Source organism: Pseudophryne corroboree, chromosome 6 (assembly GCF_028390025.1).
Source record: "Pseudophryne corroboree isolate aPseCor3 chromosome 6, aPseCor3.hap2, whole genome shotgun sequence".
NCBI classification, from domain to species: domain Eukaryota; kingdom Metazoa; phylum Chordata; class Amphibia; order Anura; family Myobatrachidae; genus Pseudophryne; species Pseudophryne corroboree.
This window is the reverse complement of record NC_086449.1, coordinates 566,910,874-566,934,358: the sequence shown is the minus strand read 5'-3', so window position 1 is coordinate 566,934,358 and position 23,485 is coordinate 566,910,874. Positions and strand designations below refer to the sequence as shown.

The 23,485-nt window shown below is 42.6% G+C and overlaps 1 protein-coding gene across 1 annotated transcript in view; it reads right to left on the bottom strand.

Moving 5' to 3' along the window:
* Positions 1-23,485, bottom strand: part of LOC134935460 (tyrosine 3-monooxygenase-like) — a 101,891-nt gene that overhangs the window by 57,540 nt on the left and 20,866 nt on the right. The window contains exons 3-6 of the mRNA XM_063930518.1: positions 20,453-20,541; positions 16,270-16,337; positions 8,316-8,366; positions 2,313-2,458 (exon numbers count right to left, since the gene is read on the bottom strand). Of these exons, the coding sequence (XP_063786588.1) occupies positions 2,313-2,458; positions 8,316-8,366; positions 16,270-16,337; positions 20,453-20,541 (354 nt within the window). The remainder of the gene's footprint in view (positions 1-2,312; positions 2,459-8,315; positions 8,367-16,269; positions 16,338-20,452; positions 20,542-23,485) is intronic.

Below are 23,485 nucleotides of genomic sequence, written 5' to 3'. Positions count from 1 at the left end.
CTCCTTCGTGTGTCTCTCCCCTGATTGACATGATTATATCAGTGTCAGTGAGTAGGAGGCACCAGCTAAATTGCAACCAGTCCATAAGGTAACTTAAAACATAGGGAATGCATAGGTTTAGAGATAGCATGGGGGCTGCATACCATGGGGGCATTACTATACTATATATGGGACATACTATGTGGCATAAAATGTAATAAGGCATTACTATGGAGCATACATATTGGATATTATAATATGGTGTAACGACTGTGATATAATATGATGATTATATGAAGGGATGTAAACACTAAGAAGGGACTTGAGGATAGTAATGCATTTATGTGATAGGTATTAGGCATGCCCACTCAGAAGGCGCTCTGTAGAGAGAGATGTTGCTGTGGAGGCAGTGCCGTAACTAGACATTTTAGCGATGTGTGCAAGAAACAGCATTGGCGCCCCCCCATCCACAACAGAGGCAGAGCTTCAAAACTATAGGGGTGTGGCTTCATGGTGAAGGGGTGTGGCCACAAAATAATAACAGTTCATATTACGCTGCACAGTAGTCTCCATTATTCATATTACGCCGAACAGTAGCGCCACTACACCAGGTAGAGACCGTTTTACACATTACGGCAGACAGCATCCCCTTTTTAGCACATATTACGGCAGACAACGTCCTCTTTTTTACACATTATGGCAGACAGCGTCCCCTTTTTACACATTACAGCAGACAGCGCCCCCCTTTTTACACATTACGTCAGACAGCGTCCTGTTTTTACACATTACGGCAGACAGTCCCACTTTTTACACATTACGGCAGACAGCGTCCCCCTTTTTACACATTACGACAGACAGAGTCCCCATTTTACACAGTACGGCAGACACTGTCCCTCTTTTTTACACAGAACGGCAGACAATGTCCCTCTTTTTATACAGTACGGCAGACCGTGTCCCTCTTTTTACACATTACAACAGACAGAGTCCCCATTTTACACATTACAGCAGAGTCCCCATTTTACACATTACAGCAGAGTCCCCATTTTACACAGTACGGCAGAGTCCCCATTTTACACAGTACAGCAGACAGTGTTCCTCTATTTTACACAGTACGGCAGACAGTGTCCCTCTTTTTACACATTACGGCAGACAGAGTCCCCATTTTACACATTACAGTAGAGTCCCCATTTCCCCATTTTACACAGTACGGCAGACAGTGTCCCTCTTTTTTACACAGTATGGCAGACAGTGTCCCTCTTTTTTACATAGTACGGCAGTGTCCCTCTTTTTATACAGTATGGCAGACAGTGTCCCTCTTTTTATACAGTACGACAGACAGAGTCCCCATTTGACGCATTACAGCAGAATCCCCATTTTACACATTACAGCCCCTGGCACTCACCCCTGTCAGTCCCCTCTCTTCTCTCGCCTGATCCTCCTCATGGCTGCTGCCGCTGCCGGACCGCCTCTGCGTTCAGGAGCCGCTGCTGGACCTGCCTCTGCCGGCGTGTCAGGCGGCAGGAGCCGGAGAGTGGATGCGGAATCCGTGCACCCGGGGAGCAACAAAGCGGGAGCCGGGCAGTGGGGAATCAGGTGGCGGGAGCCGGGCAACAGGGGACAGGAGGCGGGAGCCGGGCAGTGGAACTTGATGATCAAGAGGCGGGAGCCAGGCAGCTGGGGACAGGTAGCGGGAGCCGGGCAGCGGGGAATCAGGAGGCAGTAGCCGGGCAACAGGGGACAGGAGGCGGGAGCCGGGCAGTGGAACTTAAAGATCTGGAGGCAGGAGCTTGGCACAGAGGGATCAGGAGGCGGGGGTCACAGACGGGCACACTCACACTGACTGCAAACATCACCTCCCCTTTAGATGTTGGCTGCGGCTGCTGCACACAGTACAGGCGGCATTGTAATGAGTTAGTCTGACTCATTACAATGCCGCAGACTTTGGGGTTGCGGGCAGTTGCGCCCTCAGGGTGACAGCGCTGTGTGCCAGGCACACCTGGCACACACGTTGTTGCGGCCCTGTGTGGGGGCCACAAAGTTCTAGTTATGTGACTGTTGAAAAAGTTTTTTTAGGGAAATAGTATTTTCCTCTCATTGACTGACACATAAGACAAGTGCAATTTAATGGTGGCCCCCTAATAAGAGGTATTAGAAATGACAAATTTAAATTTCTTCCCTGCTTGAGTATGGATGGGAAGAAGCAACTTTCTCCTACAGTATATCACTGATGACTTATCCATAGGAGAGCCTTCACATCCTGCACCAACATAAAATGCAACTTTGGCCACCTGATTCATATCTGTTGAGCATGGTTAAGGAGAAAATCTACCTACCTTTTAAAAAATCGGACACGTCCTGAAGCTGAGGTATAGAATTTTCTGTAAATCCACAGTATTTTTCCAGCTGTTGAAAAGCTTCTAAGTATTGCTTGCAAGCATAACTTGGGTAGAGGCTGCTGAGAGATTTGTAGACTTGACTCCTAAAAGTGTAATAATCTTGTTTAAGATTTTACCACTAGCACAAGCTACATTTAAAACAAAAATGTTATTGACCTCAGGGGGGATGCACTGTAGGTTACACTATGTACACAGTGACTGTCAGCCATATTGGTGATTTGTGCTGTGTCACTACACATGGAGAATGCAGATCTGACAGCTGTAAATAAATCATGTCTATAGTAAATGTAATCACACTGTGTATATGACACATTTTTATAAAATTTGAAAAAAAGAACAAGCTCTCTTTCTTGCTCACAGAGAAGTGTGCATTAATTAGAGATGTGCGGCGGGCACTTTTCGTGTTTTGTGTTTTGGTTCTAATTCCACTTTCGTGTTTTGGTTTTGGTTTTGGATCTGGATGATTTAAAAAAAAAACCACATAAAAACAGCTAAAATCACAGAATTTGGGGGTAATTTTGCTCCTACGATATTATTAACCTCAATAACATTAATTTCGACTCATTTACAGTCTATTCTGAACACCTCACAATATTATTTTTAGGCCAAAAGGTTGCACCGAGGTAGCTGGGTCACTAAGCTAAGCGACACAAGTGGACAACACAAACACCTGGCCCATCTTGGAGTGGCACTGCAGTGTCAGACAGGAGGGCAGACATAAAAAAGGCCCCAAACAGCACATCATGCAAAGAAGAAAAATATTTGCAATGAGGTAGTTGTATAACTAAGTCAAGCGACACAAACAATTGGCCCATCTAAGAGTGCACTGCAGTGGCAGACAGGAGGGCAGATATAAATTAAAAAAAAGGCCCCAAACAGCACATCATGCAAAGAAGAAAAAGATTTGCAATAAGGTAATTGTATGACTAAGCCAAGCGACACACACAATTGGCCCTTCTAGGCGTGGCACTGCACTGGCAGACAGGAGGGCAGATTTCAAAAAAAGGCCCCTAACAGCACACGATGCACAGAAAAAAAAGGTTCACCGAGGTTGCTGTATGACTAAGCTAAGCGACACAACCACCTGGCTCATCTAGTAGTGTCACGCAGTGGCTGAATGTCGAGAGTGGGCCGCAATTGTTCGGTCCACTGACAGCATCTCCAGCACGCTCCAGTCACTTTTAAAAAAATCTGCAATTGGTGGACTTATACGGCAGTACCCCAGGACTAATACAGCAGTACCCCTGGACTCATACGGCAGTGTCACACAGGATGGCACTTTTCAAAAACTAGGCCCCATACAGCACCTCATGCAAAGATGCCGAAGAGGTGTAATAAGGTAGCTGTATGACTAAGCCAAGCGACACAAACAATTCCAACTGGAATTATACGTCCAAATCACTGGAATTAATTGGCAAGATCACTGTAATTAATAATTACAAATCACTGACATTAATTGGCAAAATCACTGTAATTATACGTCCAAATCACTGGAATTAAATGGCAAAATCTCGCTATCGCCTGCCTAGTGAAGTGGAATCTAGATGGGATTTGGTACCAGGGACACAATACCTAAATCATTTGTCTAAATACCACTGCACTAATGGCGGATACCGGGCACACGTCTAACACCAACATAAGTGTCAAGGCCTCAGTTATGAGGGCTTCCATCGTCATGTGAAGCTGAACCACTAGTCATGAACATATGAACATAGGCCAGGGCCTCAGCTGTTCCTTGCCACTCCGTGTCGTAAATGGCATATTGGCAAGTTTACGTTTCTCCTCAGACCATTTCAATTTCTTTTTTTGGGTCTTTTTACTAAACATTGGCTTTTTGGATTTTGGCAGACAACGTTGATGGCATTTCATTGTCTATGTAATGGCTAGTGGCAGCAGCTTCAGCACTAGGAGGAAGTGGTTCTTCTTGATTTTTCCCTAATTTATCCTCAAAATTTTTGTTCTCCATTATTTTTTGGGAGTTATATGAGACAATGGGGGTAATTCTGAGTTGATCGCAGCAGGATCTTTGTTAGCAGTTGGGCAAAACCATGTGCACTGCAGGGGAGGCAGATATAACATGTGCAGAGAGAGTTAGATTTGGGTGTGGTGTGTTCAAACTGCAATCTAAATTGCAGTGTAAAAATAAAGCAGCCAGTATTTACCCTGCACAGAAACAATATAACCCACCCAAATCTAACTCTCTCTGCAAATGTTATATCTACACCCCCCCCCCCCCTCCCCCTGCAGTGCACATGGTTTTGCCCAGTTGCTAACAAACTTGCTGCTGCGATCAACTCGGAATTACCCCCATTATGCGGCACAGGAATGACTGGTATGACTGATGGACAGGACACTACCACTGGTCTGATGCAGCCCAACAGGTTGTTATAATTGTTATACTGCAGCAGTGGATATATGGCAGCAGCGTATATCGTCACTGGAATTACTGATGACACAGGACACTACCACTGGTCTGATGCAGCCCAAAAGGTTGTTATAATTGTTATACTGCAGCAGTGGACATATAGCAGCAACGTATATCGTCACTGGAATAACTGATGACACAGGACACTACCACTGGTCTGATGCAGCCCAACAGGTTGTTATAATTGTTATACTGCAGCAGTAGATATATAGCAGCAGCGTATATCATCACTGGAATTACTGATGACACAGGACACTACCACTGGTCTGATGCAGCCCAACAGGTTGTTATAATTGTTATACTGCAGCAGTGGATATATAGCAGCAGCGTATATCGTCACTGGAATTACTGATGACACAGGACACTACCACTGGTCTGATGCAGCCCAACAGGTTGTTATAATTTTTATACTGCAGCAGTGGATATATAGCAGCAGCGTATATCGTCACTGGAATTACTGATGACACAGGACACTACCACTGGTCTGATGCAGCCCAACAGGTTGTTATAATTGTTATACTGCAGCAGTGGATATATAGCAGCAGCGTATATCATCACTGGAATTACTGATGACACAGGACACTACCACTGGTCTGATGCAGCCCAACAGGTTGTTATAATTGTAATACTGCAGCAGTGGACATATAGCAGCAACGTATATCGTCACTGGAATTACTGATGACACAGGACACTACCACTGGTCTGATGCAGCCCAACAGGTTGTTATAATTGTTATACTGCAGCAGTGGACATATAGCAGCAACGTATATCATCACTGGAATTTCTGATGACACAGGACACTACCACTGGTCTGATGCAGCCCAACAGGTTGTTATAATTGTTATACTGCAGCAGTGGATATATAGCAGCAGCGTATATCGTCACTGGAATTACTGATGACACAGGACACTACCACTGGTCTGATGCAGCCCAACAGGTTGTTATAATTGTTATACTGCAGTAGTGGACATATAACAGCAGTGTATATCGTCACTGGAATTACTGATGACACAGGACACTACCACTGGTCTGCACAACCAGGGCCGTCTTAACAGCAGTGTAGGCCCCTGGGCACAGCAATGCACAGGCCCCCCTACCCATCCTCCAGCAGTAGGGGTGGGGGGTGCTTCCAATGGCAGCTTTGATGTCCCGCGGGCAGTAGGTGTTGTTCTATCTTCTGCTCAGCATGTAGGACCTGGATCAGTAATTTCTGCTAATTCTTCCTTTACTGCACAGATGGGGCTAAACTGTAGAAGGGGACATTGGGCTGAATGAAGAAGCCCTGGTAAATGACTTTCAGGGTGGTAGGGGGTGTTTAATATGTAGGGGAGGGGTGGATAGTAGAGTGGCTTTAATATTTATAATTTTCCGGTGGGAGGGCAGCTTGCTTGACTGCAGATATCTCAAGTTCCTGAAAATGTATTTCTTAGCTTTGAATGGTATAATAAACTAGAGAGTCCCACCTTTCAGGAGGGACTGGGGACCTGTGGATCAGAGTCCAGGAGCCAGAGCAATTTCCCAATGAAAATCTAAAACTGCATATTAGGCGTGTGGAGCTGGAGCAGAGACCAGCTGCTTGAAGGCTGATATCTCTGGTTTTGGGCATAATAGAGACAAGCTTCCAGTGTCCACCAAAAGGGGAGAGTCACAGCTTTTGGATTATACCCTTATAAAAACTCTAAGTCAAACAGAACCTGAGATATCTGGCTGGGAATAGCAATTAACAGGCTTGGACGGCAACCACCGCTTTCAAATCGGATATCTCTGATGCCCCATGGTCGATTTTCAAAAATCTGGTACCGCTGGAAAGAGGGGACCCTCAGCTATCAGACTAGGGCCCTTATAGTCCTGGGGCCCTTGGGCAAGAGCCCATTGAGCCCATACGAAAAGACAGCCATGTGCACAACACAGCACTACTTTATACAGCTACACTGGATATATGGCAACAGAGAACACCAACACTGTGAATGGCAGGACTGATGCAGCACAATACACTGACTACACTGGACTTGGCTGCACAACACAGTAGCACTTTACAGCTTCACTGGATATATGGCAGCAGAGAACACCAACACTATGACTGGCTGGACTGATACAGCACAATACACTGACTACACTGGACTGGTCTGCACAACACAGCACCACTTTACAGCTACACTGGATATATGGCAGCAGAGGACACCAACACTGTGACTGCCTGGACTGATGCAGCACAATACACTGAGTGACTACACTGGACTGGACTGAGCAGCACAACACTTGCCACCCCACTTTCCAGCCCCAACACACAGACACTGAACACTGGGGACCCGTCCTCTCTATACACTCTCTGAGACTGGAGTAAAAATGGCAGGGACGTGCAGCTCCTTATATGGAATACAAATCTCGTGAGAATCCGACAGCGGGATGATGACGTTTTGCCGCGTTCGAGTTTCCGAGTCAGGAGGAAAAATACGAGCCTGACTCGGATCCGGGCTCGAGACGTGAAGTTCGGTAGGGTTCGGTTCTCTGAGAACCAAACCCGCTCATCTCTATTAATAATATGTTTACTACAGGTAATGGGGGAGATGTCTCAAACCTTGAAGAGAGATATAGAGGAGAGAGATAATGTACCAACAAATCAGCTTTTAAGTGTCATTATACAAGCTGTGTTTGTAAAATGCCAGTTGAAGCTGATTGGTTGGTACTTCTCTCTCCTATTTATCTCTCTCCAATGTTTGATGCATCTCCCCCCTGGTCTCTGTTTTCATAGCCTTTCACAATGCATTGCATTATGTGTCTTCAACATGTTATGCAATTAACACTAACTGTCAATGGGGGTCATTCCGACCCGATAGCACGCTGCGCTTCTTCGCAGTCATGCGATCGGGTCGGAACTGCACATGCACGGCGCTGCATTGCGCAGGCACGTCATTGCCCGGCAACAGCCATCGACAGGCAGCGACACCGCTAGCAAAGGAAGCGGTCACAGCGGCGACCGCAAGAAGATTGACAGGATGAAGGCGGATCTTGGCGGCAACTCACCGTTTTTGGGGAGTGGTGCGTCCAACGCAGACGTGTCCAGGTGTTTGGAGGGCGGATGTCTAATGTCTATTCCAGGACCTGCATCGCTGGATCGATCGCACAGGGTAAGTAAGTCTTACCCTGATCTTCTTTTACAGGAAACGTTTTTTTTGCATAGCAGGGCTGTACAAGCGTTCTCATACCTGTTATGCAGAAATACACTCCCCCATAGGCGGCGTCTAGTTGATCGCATGGGCAGCAAAAAGTTGCTACGTGCGATCATCTCGGAATGACCCCCCATGTACAATACACAGTTTACCCAGCATGCATGTGGGTGGTACCACAGCAATTACCTCTGAATTCCTTCATTTTTGATTGCAAAGGCTAAATTTTGAAATTTACCAAGCGGAGCTTGACCCTCATAGATAAAGTGAACTTCTGCTGTGGAAAGTGGTTAGACGCCGGTACAATTATTTTTTAACATATTCCTCAATGTTTCATCCTTGGCTTACCAAGTGGCGGTTTCTTCAGCTGTGTATTCAACTCTTGGCAAAGCATCTCCACTAAAACAAACAGATTGACATGATATGAATTCTCCAGTTATTTCATAGCTCACACCCTACACCAAGTTTCTACATCATGACCAGTACTGCCCATACACTTTTCTAAGACATTATACATTTAATATACCCAGGCAGCATGGTGGCATGTTTGTTAGCATCACTGCCTCACTGCACCAAGGTCATGGTAACAGTTCCCATTCTGTATGTTCTTCTTGTATTAGCGTGAGCTTCCTGTGGTAGCCAACCAGCTCCTAACGGTCATTGTTCAAACCTAGCCTGTAACATGGCAGTTAGGAGCTGAGGCTGGTACTTTATCACTGTGAAATGTATTACTTTTCTAATGCTAATGCCCTTATTTATCAATGAGTGATGAATATCACTGTGAGTGATACATTGCACAAGCCAATCAGCTCCTAACTGCCATATTACAGGCTGTGTTTGAAAAATGACAGGAGCAGATTGGCTGGTGAAATTTATCACTTATTGATATATAAGGGTATTAATATCTGCGTCTGTTTGGGAATCTAGATTATAAACTCCAATGTGGAAGAGACCAAAATAAATGTATAATGATATCTCTGTCCAGTGCTGTATAAATATACAATACTGAAAATATCTGCATAATGCTTGAGTGCTCTCAGAGCAAAGTATAGGTGCATTCTGATATTACACAGGCAGGCTAGTAAGGATGGACAGCTGGTAGTGGTTACTGTTTGACTGCTCTGCACTGCTTTGGAAATCCAGGAAAGTTAACTTGCCCTGAAAAACATGGCCAACTATAACCTCACACTAGCACAGTAATAAATCAAGGTTCATTCTGCGAGAACTACTTCATAGCTATTAAAATAGTTATTCTTGTTTTCTAATATATTATTTGTTCTTCTGGTATGAGTTCATTTTTGCTCTTATGTAAAGATATAAATATTACTGTAACTATGTGGAATGTGCAGTAGCATTGTTTATGCCTAAACATCATCCACGTAACAGATGTCCCAGTGGTACATATCACACAGACAGTACGCTCTGAATGCATATGATGTGACACAATTCTGACCAGACAGGCAATACTCATACTCACATTGACTAGACATACTATACAGATTTAGAAACCACCTGTGTCAGATAAACTGCACTAACTTCAGCGCTTCACTCTCTGAATGGAATAAACATCTGACTTGAACTCACATAAGGAATTGCAATTGTATTATAAAGTATATGGAGCTATAAATGGAATATTGGTTATACACAGCTAAAAGTAGAGTTAAGGTGGGTACACACTGATACATATATCTGCAGATCAATTGATCTGCAGATATATCTATGGACGGATCGGGCAGTGTGATGTGCATACACACTGCCCGATCCGTCGGGGACTGACGTCATGAACTGGGCGGGCGTGTACACACGGCCGCCCATTTCAGCTGTCAATCACTGCCGACTGCCACAGCATGTGTACGGGCGGCCGACTGGTCACCCGTACACACACAGTGATGCCCCAATATATTGGTAGACATATTGGCCATCGGCTGTGCTGCGGGACCGACGCGATAAGTCTGTGAACTACGGATTTCACAGACATATCGCCCGTACACACTGGCCGAAGGACCCGCGATATATCGGCCGTTCAATAGAACGGCCGATATATCGGCCAGTGTGTACCCACCTTTAATCAGTAACACTTTAAAATTACACACAGGGCCATAACAAGGGTGGTGTGGTCGGTGTCATCGCACAGAGCGGAAGTCACTCTGCAGGCGGAGCCAGCTACTGGCGCAATATCCATTAGCCAGACAACCTCTGTAATGTTATTATTAGTGCCTGGCTGCTCGTGTGGCAGCTAGCAGAGTCTGAAACTTGAGCTTCAAGCTCCCACATGGCGCACAAGGTGTGCAGCAGCAGGAGCCTGGAGCAGTGGAAGACAGTGATAGTGAGGCAGGGGCCGGGTGAGTCACTGTGCAGGGGTGAGTGGGGGTCTGCTTTGACACGATGCGGTCAGCATCCTGGAACTTGCGATGCCGGCAGTCATGTGACCAATGCTGTAATCCCTACACCACTCAGAATCCCGGTACCAGAACACAACGACCGCTGACATCCCGAAGGTAAGTATTAGGGGAATGGTTAGAGCCGGGGGGGAGGGGGGCGGGGTTAGGGTTAGGCACTAGAGGGGGGTTAGCTGTAATCACCACTCCCTGAGTATTGGCCCTAGCCTCCACCCCCAGTGACTTAGCCCTAGCCGCCGTCCCCACTATCTTAGCCCTAGCCACCACTACAGGCGGGTTAGGGTAGGGGGTAGGGGAAGGGTAAATTAATTACCCTATCCCCTGTCGCCATTCTGAAAGTCGGGGGGGGGGGCGGGCTGGTGTCGGTCATGTGACACATCCGTTTTGACTTGCAACTTCAGTATTTTGAACTGAATTACAACACCCTCTTTTTAAACAATCAGTTACAGCTAAGAACATTTGTCATTAAAATCACCTCATTGTACTCTGGACTGTCACTAGAACTTTTATATCGTGTCTCTGCATTATTAAGGGACAGATATAGTAGCAGATGCATTAAGGTGAACATGAAAGTCCTTTAACTCTGTTATAATTATGTTTACACATTCAATAGTTATATGCCTCATACACAGTACAGTGTAATAACATTACATTATTACAGTGTCCTACATCAATGTTTACCTGTTCACCTGTAGACTAATATATGGCAGATAATACATTACTAATATTTAAACAGATGTTCATACCTCAGTCTGGACAGAGCAGTAAATAACTGACAGGTCTGGTGTGAACAGAGGGTATTTATTATGTTAACTGCTTCCACTAATCATTTCACAGTTTGCTGAAGATACTGTAGATGTAAAGAGCAGAACTGCGGGCAAAAAACCCACTATATAATAGTGGTGCTCATGGGGAAAAGTTGCAAATGTCTCCACTTGATTGTCAAATTTAACCTTTGCTTATCTGCTAAAAATGATGTGTGATTATTGGGGTACTACTGTGTGGCATTCTGTTTATAAAATTGTTACTACTGTGTGGCGTAATGTGTAAGTGGTACTACTGTGTGGTGTAACATGTATAAGGCAGGGACGTGCAGTGAGCTAAATGGCTCAGGAGGCACTGGCTAACCCCAGAGCCAGATTTACATGCAATATATGAGCCAAAGCGTACATCTGGGCTTTATACACAGGTGCAGCAGTATAAACTCTTGGAAATTTGGTGGGTTTTGATCATAGATGTGCGGAAAAGATAAGCTGGTGAGGCACTGCCTCACCTGCCATAGACTTTTTACTCCAGAGTTTGGGCTATAAAAATTATTAGAATAATGCAAAGAAGATATTTCAAACAAATTATCAGTATTTTTCATATATTTTATTCAGTGAAAACTCTGGTTTAAACGTAAGTATGACAGGAAAGGCTCTGCCTCACCTGCCTCACCCCACCGCACGTCACTGGTATAAGGGGTACTACTGTGTGGTGTAACAAGTATAAGGGGTAATACTGTGCGGTTTACGGTGTATAAGGGGTAATACTGTCTGGTGTACTGTGTATAAGGGATACTACTGTGTAACATACTGTGTATAAGTGGTACTACTGTTTGGTGTAATATGTATAAGGGGCTCTACATTGTGGCGTAACACTAGACCTACTGTGTGGTGTAATGTGAATAAGGTTGCACTACTGTGTGGCGTACAGTAAGTTGAACTGGGGATACTATTGTATGACAATGCTCCTTTCCTGCACGACAACACCCTTTTTTGGGCGAGTGCCTTTGGTGCACACTGTACCTATTGAGAATATTGTGGGGGCACTAAAATGTCTAGTTATGGCTCTGATTAGACTTATAGATAATAAGCTCTAGAAGAGCAGTCCATTTGTTTCCAAGCCAAGTCTTTGTCCCGGGTTACAGAAAGCCTAGTTTTCTGCAAATGCATATGCAGCAATGTTTATTTCTCTAGCTTGTGCCCTATGTTAAGTTTTCTTTTGCAGACATCCTGTACTCTTTGCATACCCTGCTATGATTCCCACATGGAAAACCAGGATAAATTATGCTCATTTCAACCATGCTCATTTCTGACATTACACAGTCTGTGTATATAAGGGGTACTACTGTGTGGTGTAACGTGTATAAGGGGTAATTCCATTTCTAGTAAGCCACACTCCATCTGGTTGCTGAAATATAAGTTTATTCTGAGACATTCCTTAATGCTACCAGCTACTATATTATTACTAGACTAGTTTGCCAGGGACAGTCCCTGTTTATGGGTTTAGGTAATCTTTGTCTCTGGAAAAGTCCCTTGTAGAGCTCTGCCCTTAAACGGTATCTGGTCTTTACGTCAATAGCACTTAGATCGACACTCATTAGGTTGACCACTATTGGTCGACATGCATTAGGTCGAAATGGTCAATAGATAAACATGGTCACTAGGTGTATAACATCGACACTAAATTGCATAAGGTCGACACATGAAAATGTCAACATGAGTTTTTCATTTTTTTTATTTTTTGATCTTTTTTATACTTTATGATCCACGTGGACTACGAGTGGGAATAGTAATCTTGCCCGAAACATGGTGAGCGAAGCGAGCCATGCGAGAGGATACGGTGCGCTAATTGGGGTTCCCGGTCACTTTACAAAGAAAAGATAAAAAAATAATTAAAAACTCATGTTAACCTTTTTCCATGTCAACCTGTTTCATGTCGACCTAATGACCGTGTTGACCCATTTCAGATGTTGACCTACTCACTGTCGACCAATAGTGGTTGACATAATGACTGTAGACCTAGTTACTGTTGACCCTATGATCCACAGCCCCTTAAACATACCTCCAACTGTCCTGATATTGGTGGGAGAGTTCAATTTTTCAAGCACTGTCCCACTATACTACTGTGTTGTGTAAGGTGTAAAAGGAGTACTGCTGTGTGGTGTAAGTTGTATAAGGAGCTGTACTGTGTGGTGTAAAGTGTATAAGGAGCATTACTGTGTTTCATAGCATGTATAAGGAGCTTGAATGTGGGGTGCAAGGTCTATAAGGAGCACTACTATGTGGCGTATTGTGTGTAAAGAAATCTACTGTGTGGCATAAGGTGTATAAGGTGCTCGACTGTGTGGCACATTGTGTGTAAAGAGCTCGACTGTGTGGCGTAAGATATATAAGGAGCTAGACTTTGGCGTATTGTGTGTAAAGCGCTCTACTTTGTGGCGTAAGGTGTATAAGGAGCTCAACTGTTTGGTGTATTGTGTGTAAAGAACTCTACTGTTTGGCGTAACGTGTATAAGGAGCTCAACTGGTTGGCGTATTGTGTGTAAAGCGCTCTACTGTGTGGCGTAAAGGTGTATAAGGAGCTCAACTGTTTGGCGTATTGTGTGTAAAGAGCTCTACTGTTTGGCGTAATGTGTATAAGGAGCTCGACTGTGTGGCATAACATGTATAAGGAGTACTACTGTGTGGCGTAAGGTGTATACGGATCTCAACTGTGTGGAATAAGGTGTATAAGGAGTTCTAATGTGTGGCATAAGGTGTATGAGGTAGTACTGTGTGAAATAAGGGTACTACTGTGTGGCATAATGTGTATAAGAGGTAGTACTGTGTGGAATAAAGGGTACTACTGTGTGGCATAATGTGAATAGAGGAGACTAATAATAATAATAATTATAATAATAATAATAATTTTATTTATATAGCGCTCTTTCTCCAATAGGACTCAAGGCGCTTAACAGATACATAGCATAATATAGTACAGAAAATAATAAAGTACATTTTCATAAAATACAGAAGCATGAAGATACTAAAAGGGACATTATGGAAATGCTTGAGTAAACAGGAAAGTCTTGAGTCTACTTTTGAAGGATTCTATAGTTGGGGCCTCTCGCACTGTGCGGGGAAGTGAGTTCCATAGAGTCGGAGCCGCATGACTAAAAGCTCGACCCCCGGATGAATTACAGGTACTGCTAAAAGTCCTTCATCTACAGATCGCAGTAATCTAGTGGGGCCGTATGGGGTCAGAAGCTGCTTCAGGTACCTTGGGCCCTGGTCATGTAATGCTTTGAAACTCAGTAGGCCAATCTTGAAGATGATTCGCCATCTTACAGTCAGCCAGTGAAGGGAGTAGAGGATGGGTTTTATGTGGCTAGAACCGGGCTGGTTGGTTAACAGCCTGGCAGCTGTGTTTTGCACCAGCTGTAAGCGGTGCAATTCTTTTGCTTGGAGTCCAAGGTAGAGGGCATTACAGTAGTCTAATCGAGATGATACAAATGCATGTATGACTTTTGGCAGATCATCTGAGGGAATTAAATGCTTGATTCTGGCTATGTTCCTCAGGTGAAAGAATGAGGATTTGATTGTCTGGCATACATGGAGATAGGGTATTAGGATTCATGTAGCGGTTTGACTTAGGTTTAGTTTAGGTATTTGGGTATTAGGGATAGGGTATTAAGGCTGGGGTAACAATTTTGGATAGAGTATTATGGATAGGGTATTAGGGAACATATTATGCTATGGATTGTTTGAGTTAGGGAGGCCCCAAACCAGTTTCTTGCCTAGGGCACCATGCTACCAATGTGAGCGATTAAGCATCTGGGTTTGCAACAAGTCCAGTGACACACCAGCGCCACTCTTTTAACACACCTATAAGGTGGTACATCTACATGCATGATTAGCAGCTTCCCGTCACCGCCTGTGAACGCTCAATACATTTCATATATTGTGCATCTCAATCTCAGGGTACACACACACACACACACACACACACACACACACACACACAGTGTAATGCATGCTTTGTGCAAGTTTTTAGGGATTTTTGCATACACTCAGTAACAAAAAAATCGATCAACTCCATAAACATTGCATTGTGTGTGGCTCAGTATCAGCCCCAACGGTATGCAATAAAGTTAAAACAACATATTTAGGAGGGTATCCAATTACCCGTGGTAAATTACCGCAGGTAATTTTCTTGCTGGGGGCTATCCAATTAGCCACTACAATCTGGCACTTATCCCCGATGCCGGAATTTATCGGGGCTTATGCTTTGCGAAGTATAATCCACAATAAGTGCCCCTTTTTCCACAATAAGTGCCACAAAAATACATAGGTCCACAGCTTTTCATGGGACCTATGTATTCTTGCACTAAGGGGGTCATTCTGAGTAGCACGCTAAAGCCGCGCTGGCCGGGAGCTACTCTTGAAGTGCATAGGCATCGCCGCTGTACGATGCCTTTGCACTTCTGCGAGGGGGGCCGGACTGACATGCGGGGCGGGCTAGCCCTTTGCTGGGCGTCCCCCCGCATGTCAGGGAAGAAGATCGTAGCTGTGCTAAATTTAGCACAGCTACAATCAACTCGGAATGACCCCCTAAAAACGAGTGGTTTTCGCGACAGGCAATTGGATAGGGGTGAAAAGCAAAATCATGAAAAACACTTGTTATTCGCTGCCACGGAACTATCGTGGCTAATTGGATACCGCCGTTAGTAAAATTTGTATTACATTTGATATGATAATTATTATTATTATTATTATTATTATTATTATGTGTATAATATAAGATGCCACAAGGGTTCAATAATACTTTCATATCATTTATAGTAATACTATCTGAATAAGGAAAGCAAAGATTAATTAAGAATGTGCTGTGTAGTGTCAAATATGTTCTTCTACAATGTTTACTTTCAAAATCAGTTAAAAAATTATTATTAACAAACTAAACAGAAATGTTACACTCGTAATCTGTATTATGGCAATTGACATGCTAGATAGAGAGTTTAATGTAATCTCTCTGTGGAGCAATTGGCTGCACAAACACTGTAATGTCATCAGATTTCCAAGTGGTACATGTCATGACTTAACATGGGGAGTTATGTAGCAGTCTCATTTTCTAACATGTAACTGATTTTAACAACTTACTCTCTATACATATAAGCCAGCTCTGCAAAATATACTCTTCGTTTCTTGTACTCCTGGTCCCCGTATCCCTATTGCATAAAAATGACAGAAAAGATAAATTACCTGCATAGATAACTAGTATTTTAATAATAAAAGGTTCTGCTTCTCTCCAAAAAGGACTTAAGGCGCTGTACAGAAATCATGCACATGATACATAAGCTCTACAGAAAATACAGATTCCATGAAAATAACACATAGGATTGCATTTGCAGAAGACCATTAATATAGTAGAGAATCTGGCAGCCATTTTGGGTCATAAATTCTAAGAATGAATTTTCCTACCTATGAAATTACCAGGCAAGGCAGCCATTCTGGGGGGCCCTACATAGGTCACACTAAGCGCAACAGGAAATACCTAGACAAGATCACATGTAATGGAGGGGGGTGGGGTGGAGTCAGCTACAGAATACTAGGGCGAGATACTTGATTTCTTACAGAACCAAGAGATCCATGCATTGTATAGCCTATTCAAGAGGGTGCCAGGTGAGGCAGCCATCTTAGGTGCACTAACTAGGTTACAGTGTGCAATATAAACAATATATAGAGCACTTAGTTGGATACTAAAGCCTTAGGGCCAGATGTACTAAGCCTTGAAAAGTGATAAAGAGGAGAGTGATAAACTACCAGCCAACCAACTCCTGTCATTTTTCAAACAGGGCCTGTGACATGGCAGTTAAGAGCTGATTGGCTGGTACTTTATCTCTCTACACTTTATCACTTTTTAAGGCTTAGTACATTAGGCCCCCGGTATTTGGGCTAAATAGGAGCAGCCTTTATATGTATCTACTCAATTTTTTATATTGGCAGACTGTGTTGTTAAAAGTTGCCTATTTTTTTCTGCATGAATGTCAAACTTAGCCTATCTGACAGCGAGGCAATCAATTTGCCAGCTGTCAGGATCCCAGCGGTCAGGATACTGGCGCCGGAATCGCAACAGCCGGAATACCGGCTCCCAATGGCTTTTCCCACTCGTTGGTGTCCATGATGCCCATAGAGTTGGAATAGATCCTGTAGCGAGCCACCAAGCCCGCAGTGTGGTGAGCACAGCGAGCCCGCAAGGGGACTTGTAACGCTCACCAGGCTGCCAGCATTCTGGCGGACGGGATGCCGCTGTCAGGATACTGGCAGCCGGCATCCCACCCGCCAGGATTACATATATATTCCATCTGACACTATGGACTTCTGGAATTTTGAAAAGAAAGGAAGTATCAAGGGGTAAGACATTCCAGATGCACGAGAGAGATTACTTTGCTTAGCACTTTACCCTTAAGTATAAGATGACAGTAATCTTGATTCAACTGAAAACAACAAATACATTATGTGAGATTTCTACCTTAGAAATACAGAAAATTAATTGCAATTTACTTCTTATAAGATTACTTAAGTCATGTTGATCATGGATCAGACAAGATAATATTATCGGATTTCAAAGAGGTTAGGTAATTGTATTATTGCAGAGTAAATTGTCCCTTTAGTTCTGTTGAATGTGCCATAAAAAATAACATAATTGTAAATTTTGCTCACAAAGGGGAACTATCATTTGTTTTAATTAACTGAGGCAAAAGTCCACTCAAGGCATGAAATCTAATCATCATTGGTGATGTTATAGTGGTGAAAGGATAACTCCCCCCGCCTCCCTCCTGCCTGAATAGAGCAGTCCGTGCATACATGGGAACAGCCTCTGCTTCCTGCCATATGGTGTTAGTTACTTAGCACATCCCCACCCAGGGAAATAATCTCTCAGTGCTCCACTAGATGACATTTTCTTGGTTCCAGATCTGACAGCAGTGGATGTAAAACATCCTAATTTCTATGTAAATGATCTGTCTGGGAAAATTATATAATACTTGATTTGCACAGTAATTATATGTGAGCCAAAGGTCTTCGCATTGTGGCTTCCCTACATATCTGGTTGTGAGGAGCAGAGTGTCTTATTAGTTTTAAGTGTATGTATAACTGGGGGGCCGTCAAATGTCCTGCAGATTGGCTGAAAAAATTTTTGGCACAAGGGATGATTTACATATGTAATAATGTTTTATTACATATGGAAACTGTTGAAGTACCTAGTCTAGCGAGCAAAATATTGACTGGAAAAAACTGAAAAACAGTTTTCTGGAAGTGGCTAGGATGCTCATATAGAAACTGTAAGGAATGAGTCTGTGGAACAATATCACAAATGGAAAGTTTAGGATGTCTAGGATCTTAAGGAAGTATTTTACACTGGGCACAGACAAAAAAAACTATCCCAGTCTCCACTCTCCTCTTGTTTCAGCTGTGCCTCCTTACCATTACACTGTAGACTGTTTTATGAGCAATATCCTCCATAGACTTTACTCTCATGTTATACATTTGTTTTGTCTATCTTTTATGCCCCTCTTTTATGTATGTTTTGTTTACTGGACTGTCTGGCTCCGCTGAACACTAAGGACCTTACAAATCAGCATTACTAATAACATTACACATGATACTCAATTTCTTAAGATCTTCATTTTCCAAAAGAAGTGGTATAGACAGAAGAGCTGAGAGCCTAAAACAGATCCTTGTGATACAAGGGAGCAAATGCAGCAGTGTTGCCAAGGACAGTCATTTTGTAGTGATGTAAGGTCATTTTATAGTCATGGGTGATTCATTTGAATTGGATTCTGGAGGGCAGGGGTATACAAATGATACCCCAATCTATGTAACCTCTCAGGATCTTTCATCATCTGTGCCCATGTTACAGAATGCCTTTCTGACATTTCATCTAGCATGCCACCTCAAAATCAATCTTTCAGAAACAAAGCTACTGATATTCCTATCCACAAAGAAGCTCCATGACAGATACCTCCATGTTAGTTGACAATATGACAGTGAACCCTACCCCTCAAGCCTGCTGCCTAGGTGGCCTATTCATGAAGCAGTGAAAAGAGTGGAGAAGTGAACCAGTGGAGAAGCTGCACCATGACAATCAATCAGCTGCTCTGTATAATTTTATAGTGTGCAAATTATAAATGTTACATCAATGCTGATTGGTTTCCATGGACAATTTCTCCACAGGCTCACTTCTCCACTCTTTTCACTGCTTCATGAATAGACCCCTAGGTGCCAACCTTGACTTAGAGCTGTCTTTTGTTCCCACATCCAGTCTTCATTCAAATACTGTAACATACAGCTAAGAAACATTTGTAGAATACAAAGTACAGTTTCTCCAACAAGACACTGCAAAAACTTTCATTCATTTAAATTCTGGTCTTACCCTAACCTCACTTTCATTGCTACAATACACTAGTAGCAGCTAAACTAATTGTGCTTGTAAAGATTCTTCTTTTACTGCTTCAGTCTGTCATTCCCTACATAGTTGCATGTACTTAATTGAATCAAATCTCAAATACTTCTATTAATATACAAGGCCATACACAAAACTGTACCAACATAAATATCTTCCCTTGTTTCAAAATATCGCTGACATCAACTACCCCTCCACATTCTGCATAAGATATGCCACTTTCATCCACACTACCAAATAAATATTTTTTTTTGTCTGGCTGTGCCTACTCTTTGTGTTATGCCATCCCTCTTACAGCAAACCTTTAACCTTGCCTCAAAGCATTGAAGAGTTCAACCAAATATATTTTTTTCAATCAAGCTCATCATATTCTTTAACCATACTCTTAAAGACCCTATGCTATACTACCTGATTATACCCTCCCATGACCACCGCACATACACATACAGTAATTCTATAATCAAACAATTTTATGATCCAGATAACAAACATAGCTATTTGACTGGAACACATAACCTGTCAAAGCACTTGACATCTTTGCGATCTAGGTTGACCATATGCTATAGATTGCACTTAACCTCCTGGATCTGATATTTTCCTCCAGACTCTGTTTTATTAATTGTGTTTGTGTTTTAATTGTGTTTTATTAATTGTGTTTGTTCCCAGCTGTAACGCTCTGTATAATTTCAAAGCTCTGCACTATATGAATCCATATATAAATAGCTATATATTAACAGAACATTGAAAGTCCAATGCTCCTAATGGACATATACTTCATCAATATTTGGGACAGCCCATGTTTAAAAAATAAATATGACCTCTGCATTAAATACATTTTTAAAAACAAGTATTGTCATGATATATTATCTCAATACTTACAGGATGATCTCGATCAAAATTTGGTTCAAATGTAACCATTAGGTTCTGGCTCTTGTTTAGGTCCTGGACTCTTCTTGGAAATGAAGGCACTGTTTGGGGGCACATAATAAAACCATTTTATGGGATACATTACATTTGTCCTATATTTTGCAATCAGTTATCCAATGATCATCATTAACCCCCTTTCCCCCCAAATGAAAAAATGTACAATTATATACCAGGTTTTCTAAATCTTGAGTGACATACAATAATCATAATTTTATATTGAATAAAGCAATACAATGAACTTATAACCATTTTTATTCTGCTTGATCAGTACACCATCAGAAATAATAAAAACATCCCTATGCTGGTACAACTTCATTGTTATATTCACTTCAGACCTGTGCCCAGACTTATCAAGCTTTGGAGAGTGATAAATAGCACGGTGATAAAGTACCAACCAATCAACTCCTAACTGTCATTTTTTTGTAACATGGCAGTTAGGAGCTGATTAGCTGGTACTTTATCACCGTGCTATTTACCATTCTCCAAGGCTTGATAAATGGGCCCCATAGTTTTATTTTGAAACAAATCTCTGGCTATGTTTTTCTTTTAGTGATTATAACATACATTGATATTTGAATACAGTGAAACAGTCAAGCGTGGTAGGGGGAATGGAAGGTGGTGGATGAAACAGAGAACGCAGCTTTGGCCATGATTTCATATACTAAGTATATTGCTTTGAACAATTATTTTAAGGAGGATGGGTGAGATAAGTGAATCTACCTGTATTTGAAATGTTTTGCCTCTTTAAAGGCAAGCTGCGGAAACTTAATGCTTTCTGATGTGCCCAAGCTATTACTTCATTGATTATACCACCACCCAAGCTGCCATCTAAGATGGTCAGAAGCAAGATACAGGTATTGCTTAAAGCAAATATCCAGTTGATAAATCATAACTGTTAAGTTTGCATTTCTATTTTTCTCACAAAATGATGCAGTTTTTTATATTTTTACATATTTAGAGAGACATTGGAGCTAATAGAAAAGGGGGTATACACACCCACATGCCTCTGGCCACATCCACACAGCACTCTATCACCCCTCCCCTGTTTCTTACAATAGGCCATTGAATATTTTCAGCCCCAGGCCCATGTGGCCCTTGTTCCGGCCCTGGCTAAATGGACTGTATATGCTATATATGAACTTCTAATATTTATGTGGTTTATATGAACTTCTAATTTTAATGTATAATGGTACAAATTTAATTGGTGTGTTTTGGTATTGTTCTCCATATTACCCAATCTTATGTTATATGACTTGAGGAGTTAGTGTCTGAGCTACCGTATACACGGTACATCCTAAGCTAATCACACAGTACAATCTACATAGGCTAATAAACAAAAGAGTGACCTGGCGCCTATTAGTAGCTAGATACCTGCTGCTATGCTCAACCCGTATGAAACAAAAAAGGAAAAATCACAAAAGAATGTGAAAAGCGCTTGTATGAAGCAAAACATTTTTATTGCAAAAATATTAATTCTTTAAAACAGTTTAAAAACAATGTAAAAGAACAAATGAGGAGCGCAGAGTATAAGTAAGCAGTTAAAAGTATTTAATTAACAGCAGCATCTGCATACATACATCTTAGTATCGGACAAGCGGCACGATGTTTCACACACAAGTGCTTCCAGACAGCACCAGGGGACCAGATCAGGACAGCAGACAAAGGATAATTCCAGCATCCGAATACCACTCCAACATGTTTCGTCTTAGAGACTTCGTCAGGGGGTGTCACACTGTCTGCTGTCCTGATCTGGTGGAGTCCCGAGCAAGGGATCGGTGAATCAGCTGTGGTCGATGGTCGCTCCCCTGGTGCTGTCCAGAAGCACTTGTGTGTGAAACATCGTGCCGCTTGTCCGATACTAAGATGTATGTATGCAGATGCTGCTGTTAATTAAATACTTTTAACTGCTTACTTATTCTCCGCGCTCCTCATTTGTTCTTTTACATGTACTCTCGTTAAGCCCGTGGTACGGCTTTTATTGGAGGAAGCGGCGGAGGATTTATAAAGAGATTGATCAGGAGCTGGAATCATTGGACTCTTTAGAAAAAGTTACTGGACTGCTGTGAATATAGCGCAATTATCCTTTTTCTTAGTTTAAAAACAATATACACATATAATAATGTGAAAAAATCACCGGCCGGTAAGATTTCTATCACATATCTTGTTGCTATCAACAATTTAATGGCAACAGAAAAAAAATATATGTATACTGTATATGGGGTGGAAACTTGATAATAACAACAGCTAATTTCGTGGGAGGAAAAGCTCTCCCTCATTCAATTGGTGTGGAAACGCAGCATGCATCCATCTAAAAGTATACGGGCGGACAGACTGCCACAGATCTCAGATTGTAAACGGCACAGGTGAATTGACATTCGGAGACTATCGAGGAGACAGTCATACGGCATATCATGGTATGAAACACCAAAGGAGAGGTTGTGAGGAGTCCTAATTAGCGGAATGGGTTTGTTGGGTCGACCCTATTTAGGTCAACATTCATTAGGTCAACCAATATTGGTCGACAGCCAGTAGGTCAACACCTGGAAAATGTCGACATGGTCATCAGATCAACAAGGAAAAAGCCGACAAGGAAAAGGGTCGACATGAGTTTTGATGTTTTTTTGTGTTTTTTTTTTGTAAAGTGACCAGGAACCCCAATTAGTGCACCGTGTCCACTTGCATGGCTCGCTTCATATGCCATGCTTTGGGCAGTTTACTATTCCCAATTGTAGTCCACGTGGATCGTAAAGAATGAAAAAGTTCCAAAAATGGAAACAATTGTGAAGAACTCATGACTTTTTCTTGTGTCGACCTTTGCCATGTCGACCTGATGCCCATGTCGACCTAATGCCCATGTCGACCTAATGCAAGTCAACAAACAGTTGTCAACCTAATGACTGTCGACCTAAGTGAGGTCGACCAAAGGACCATATCCCCTAATTAGCTAGACGCTGGATAAGGCTACCATACAGTATATGTTTACAG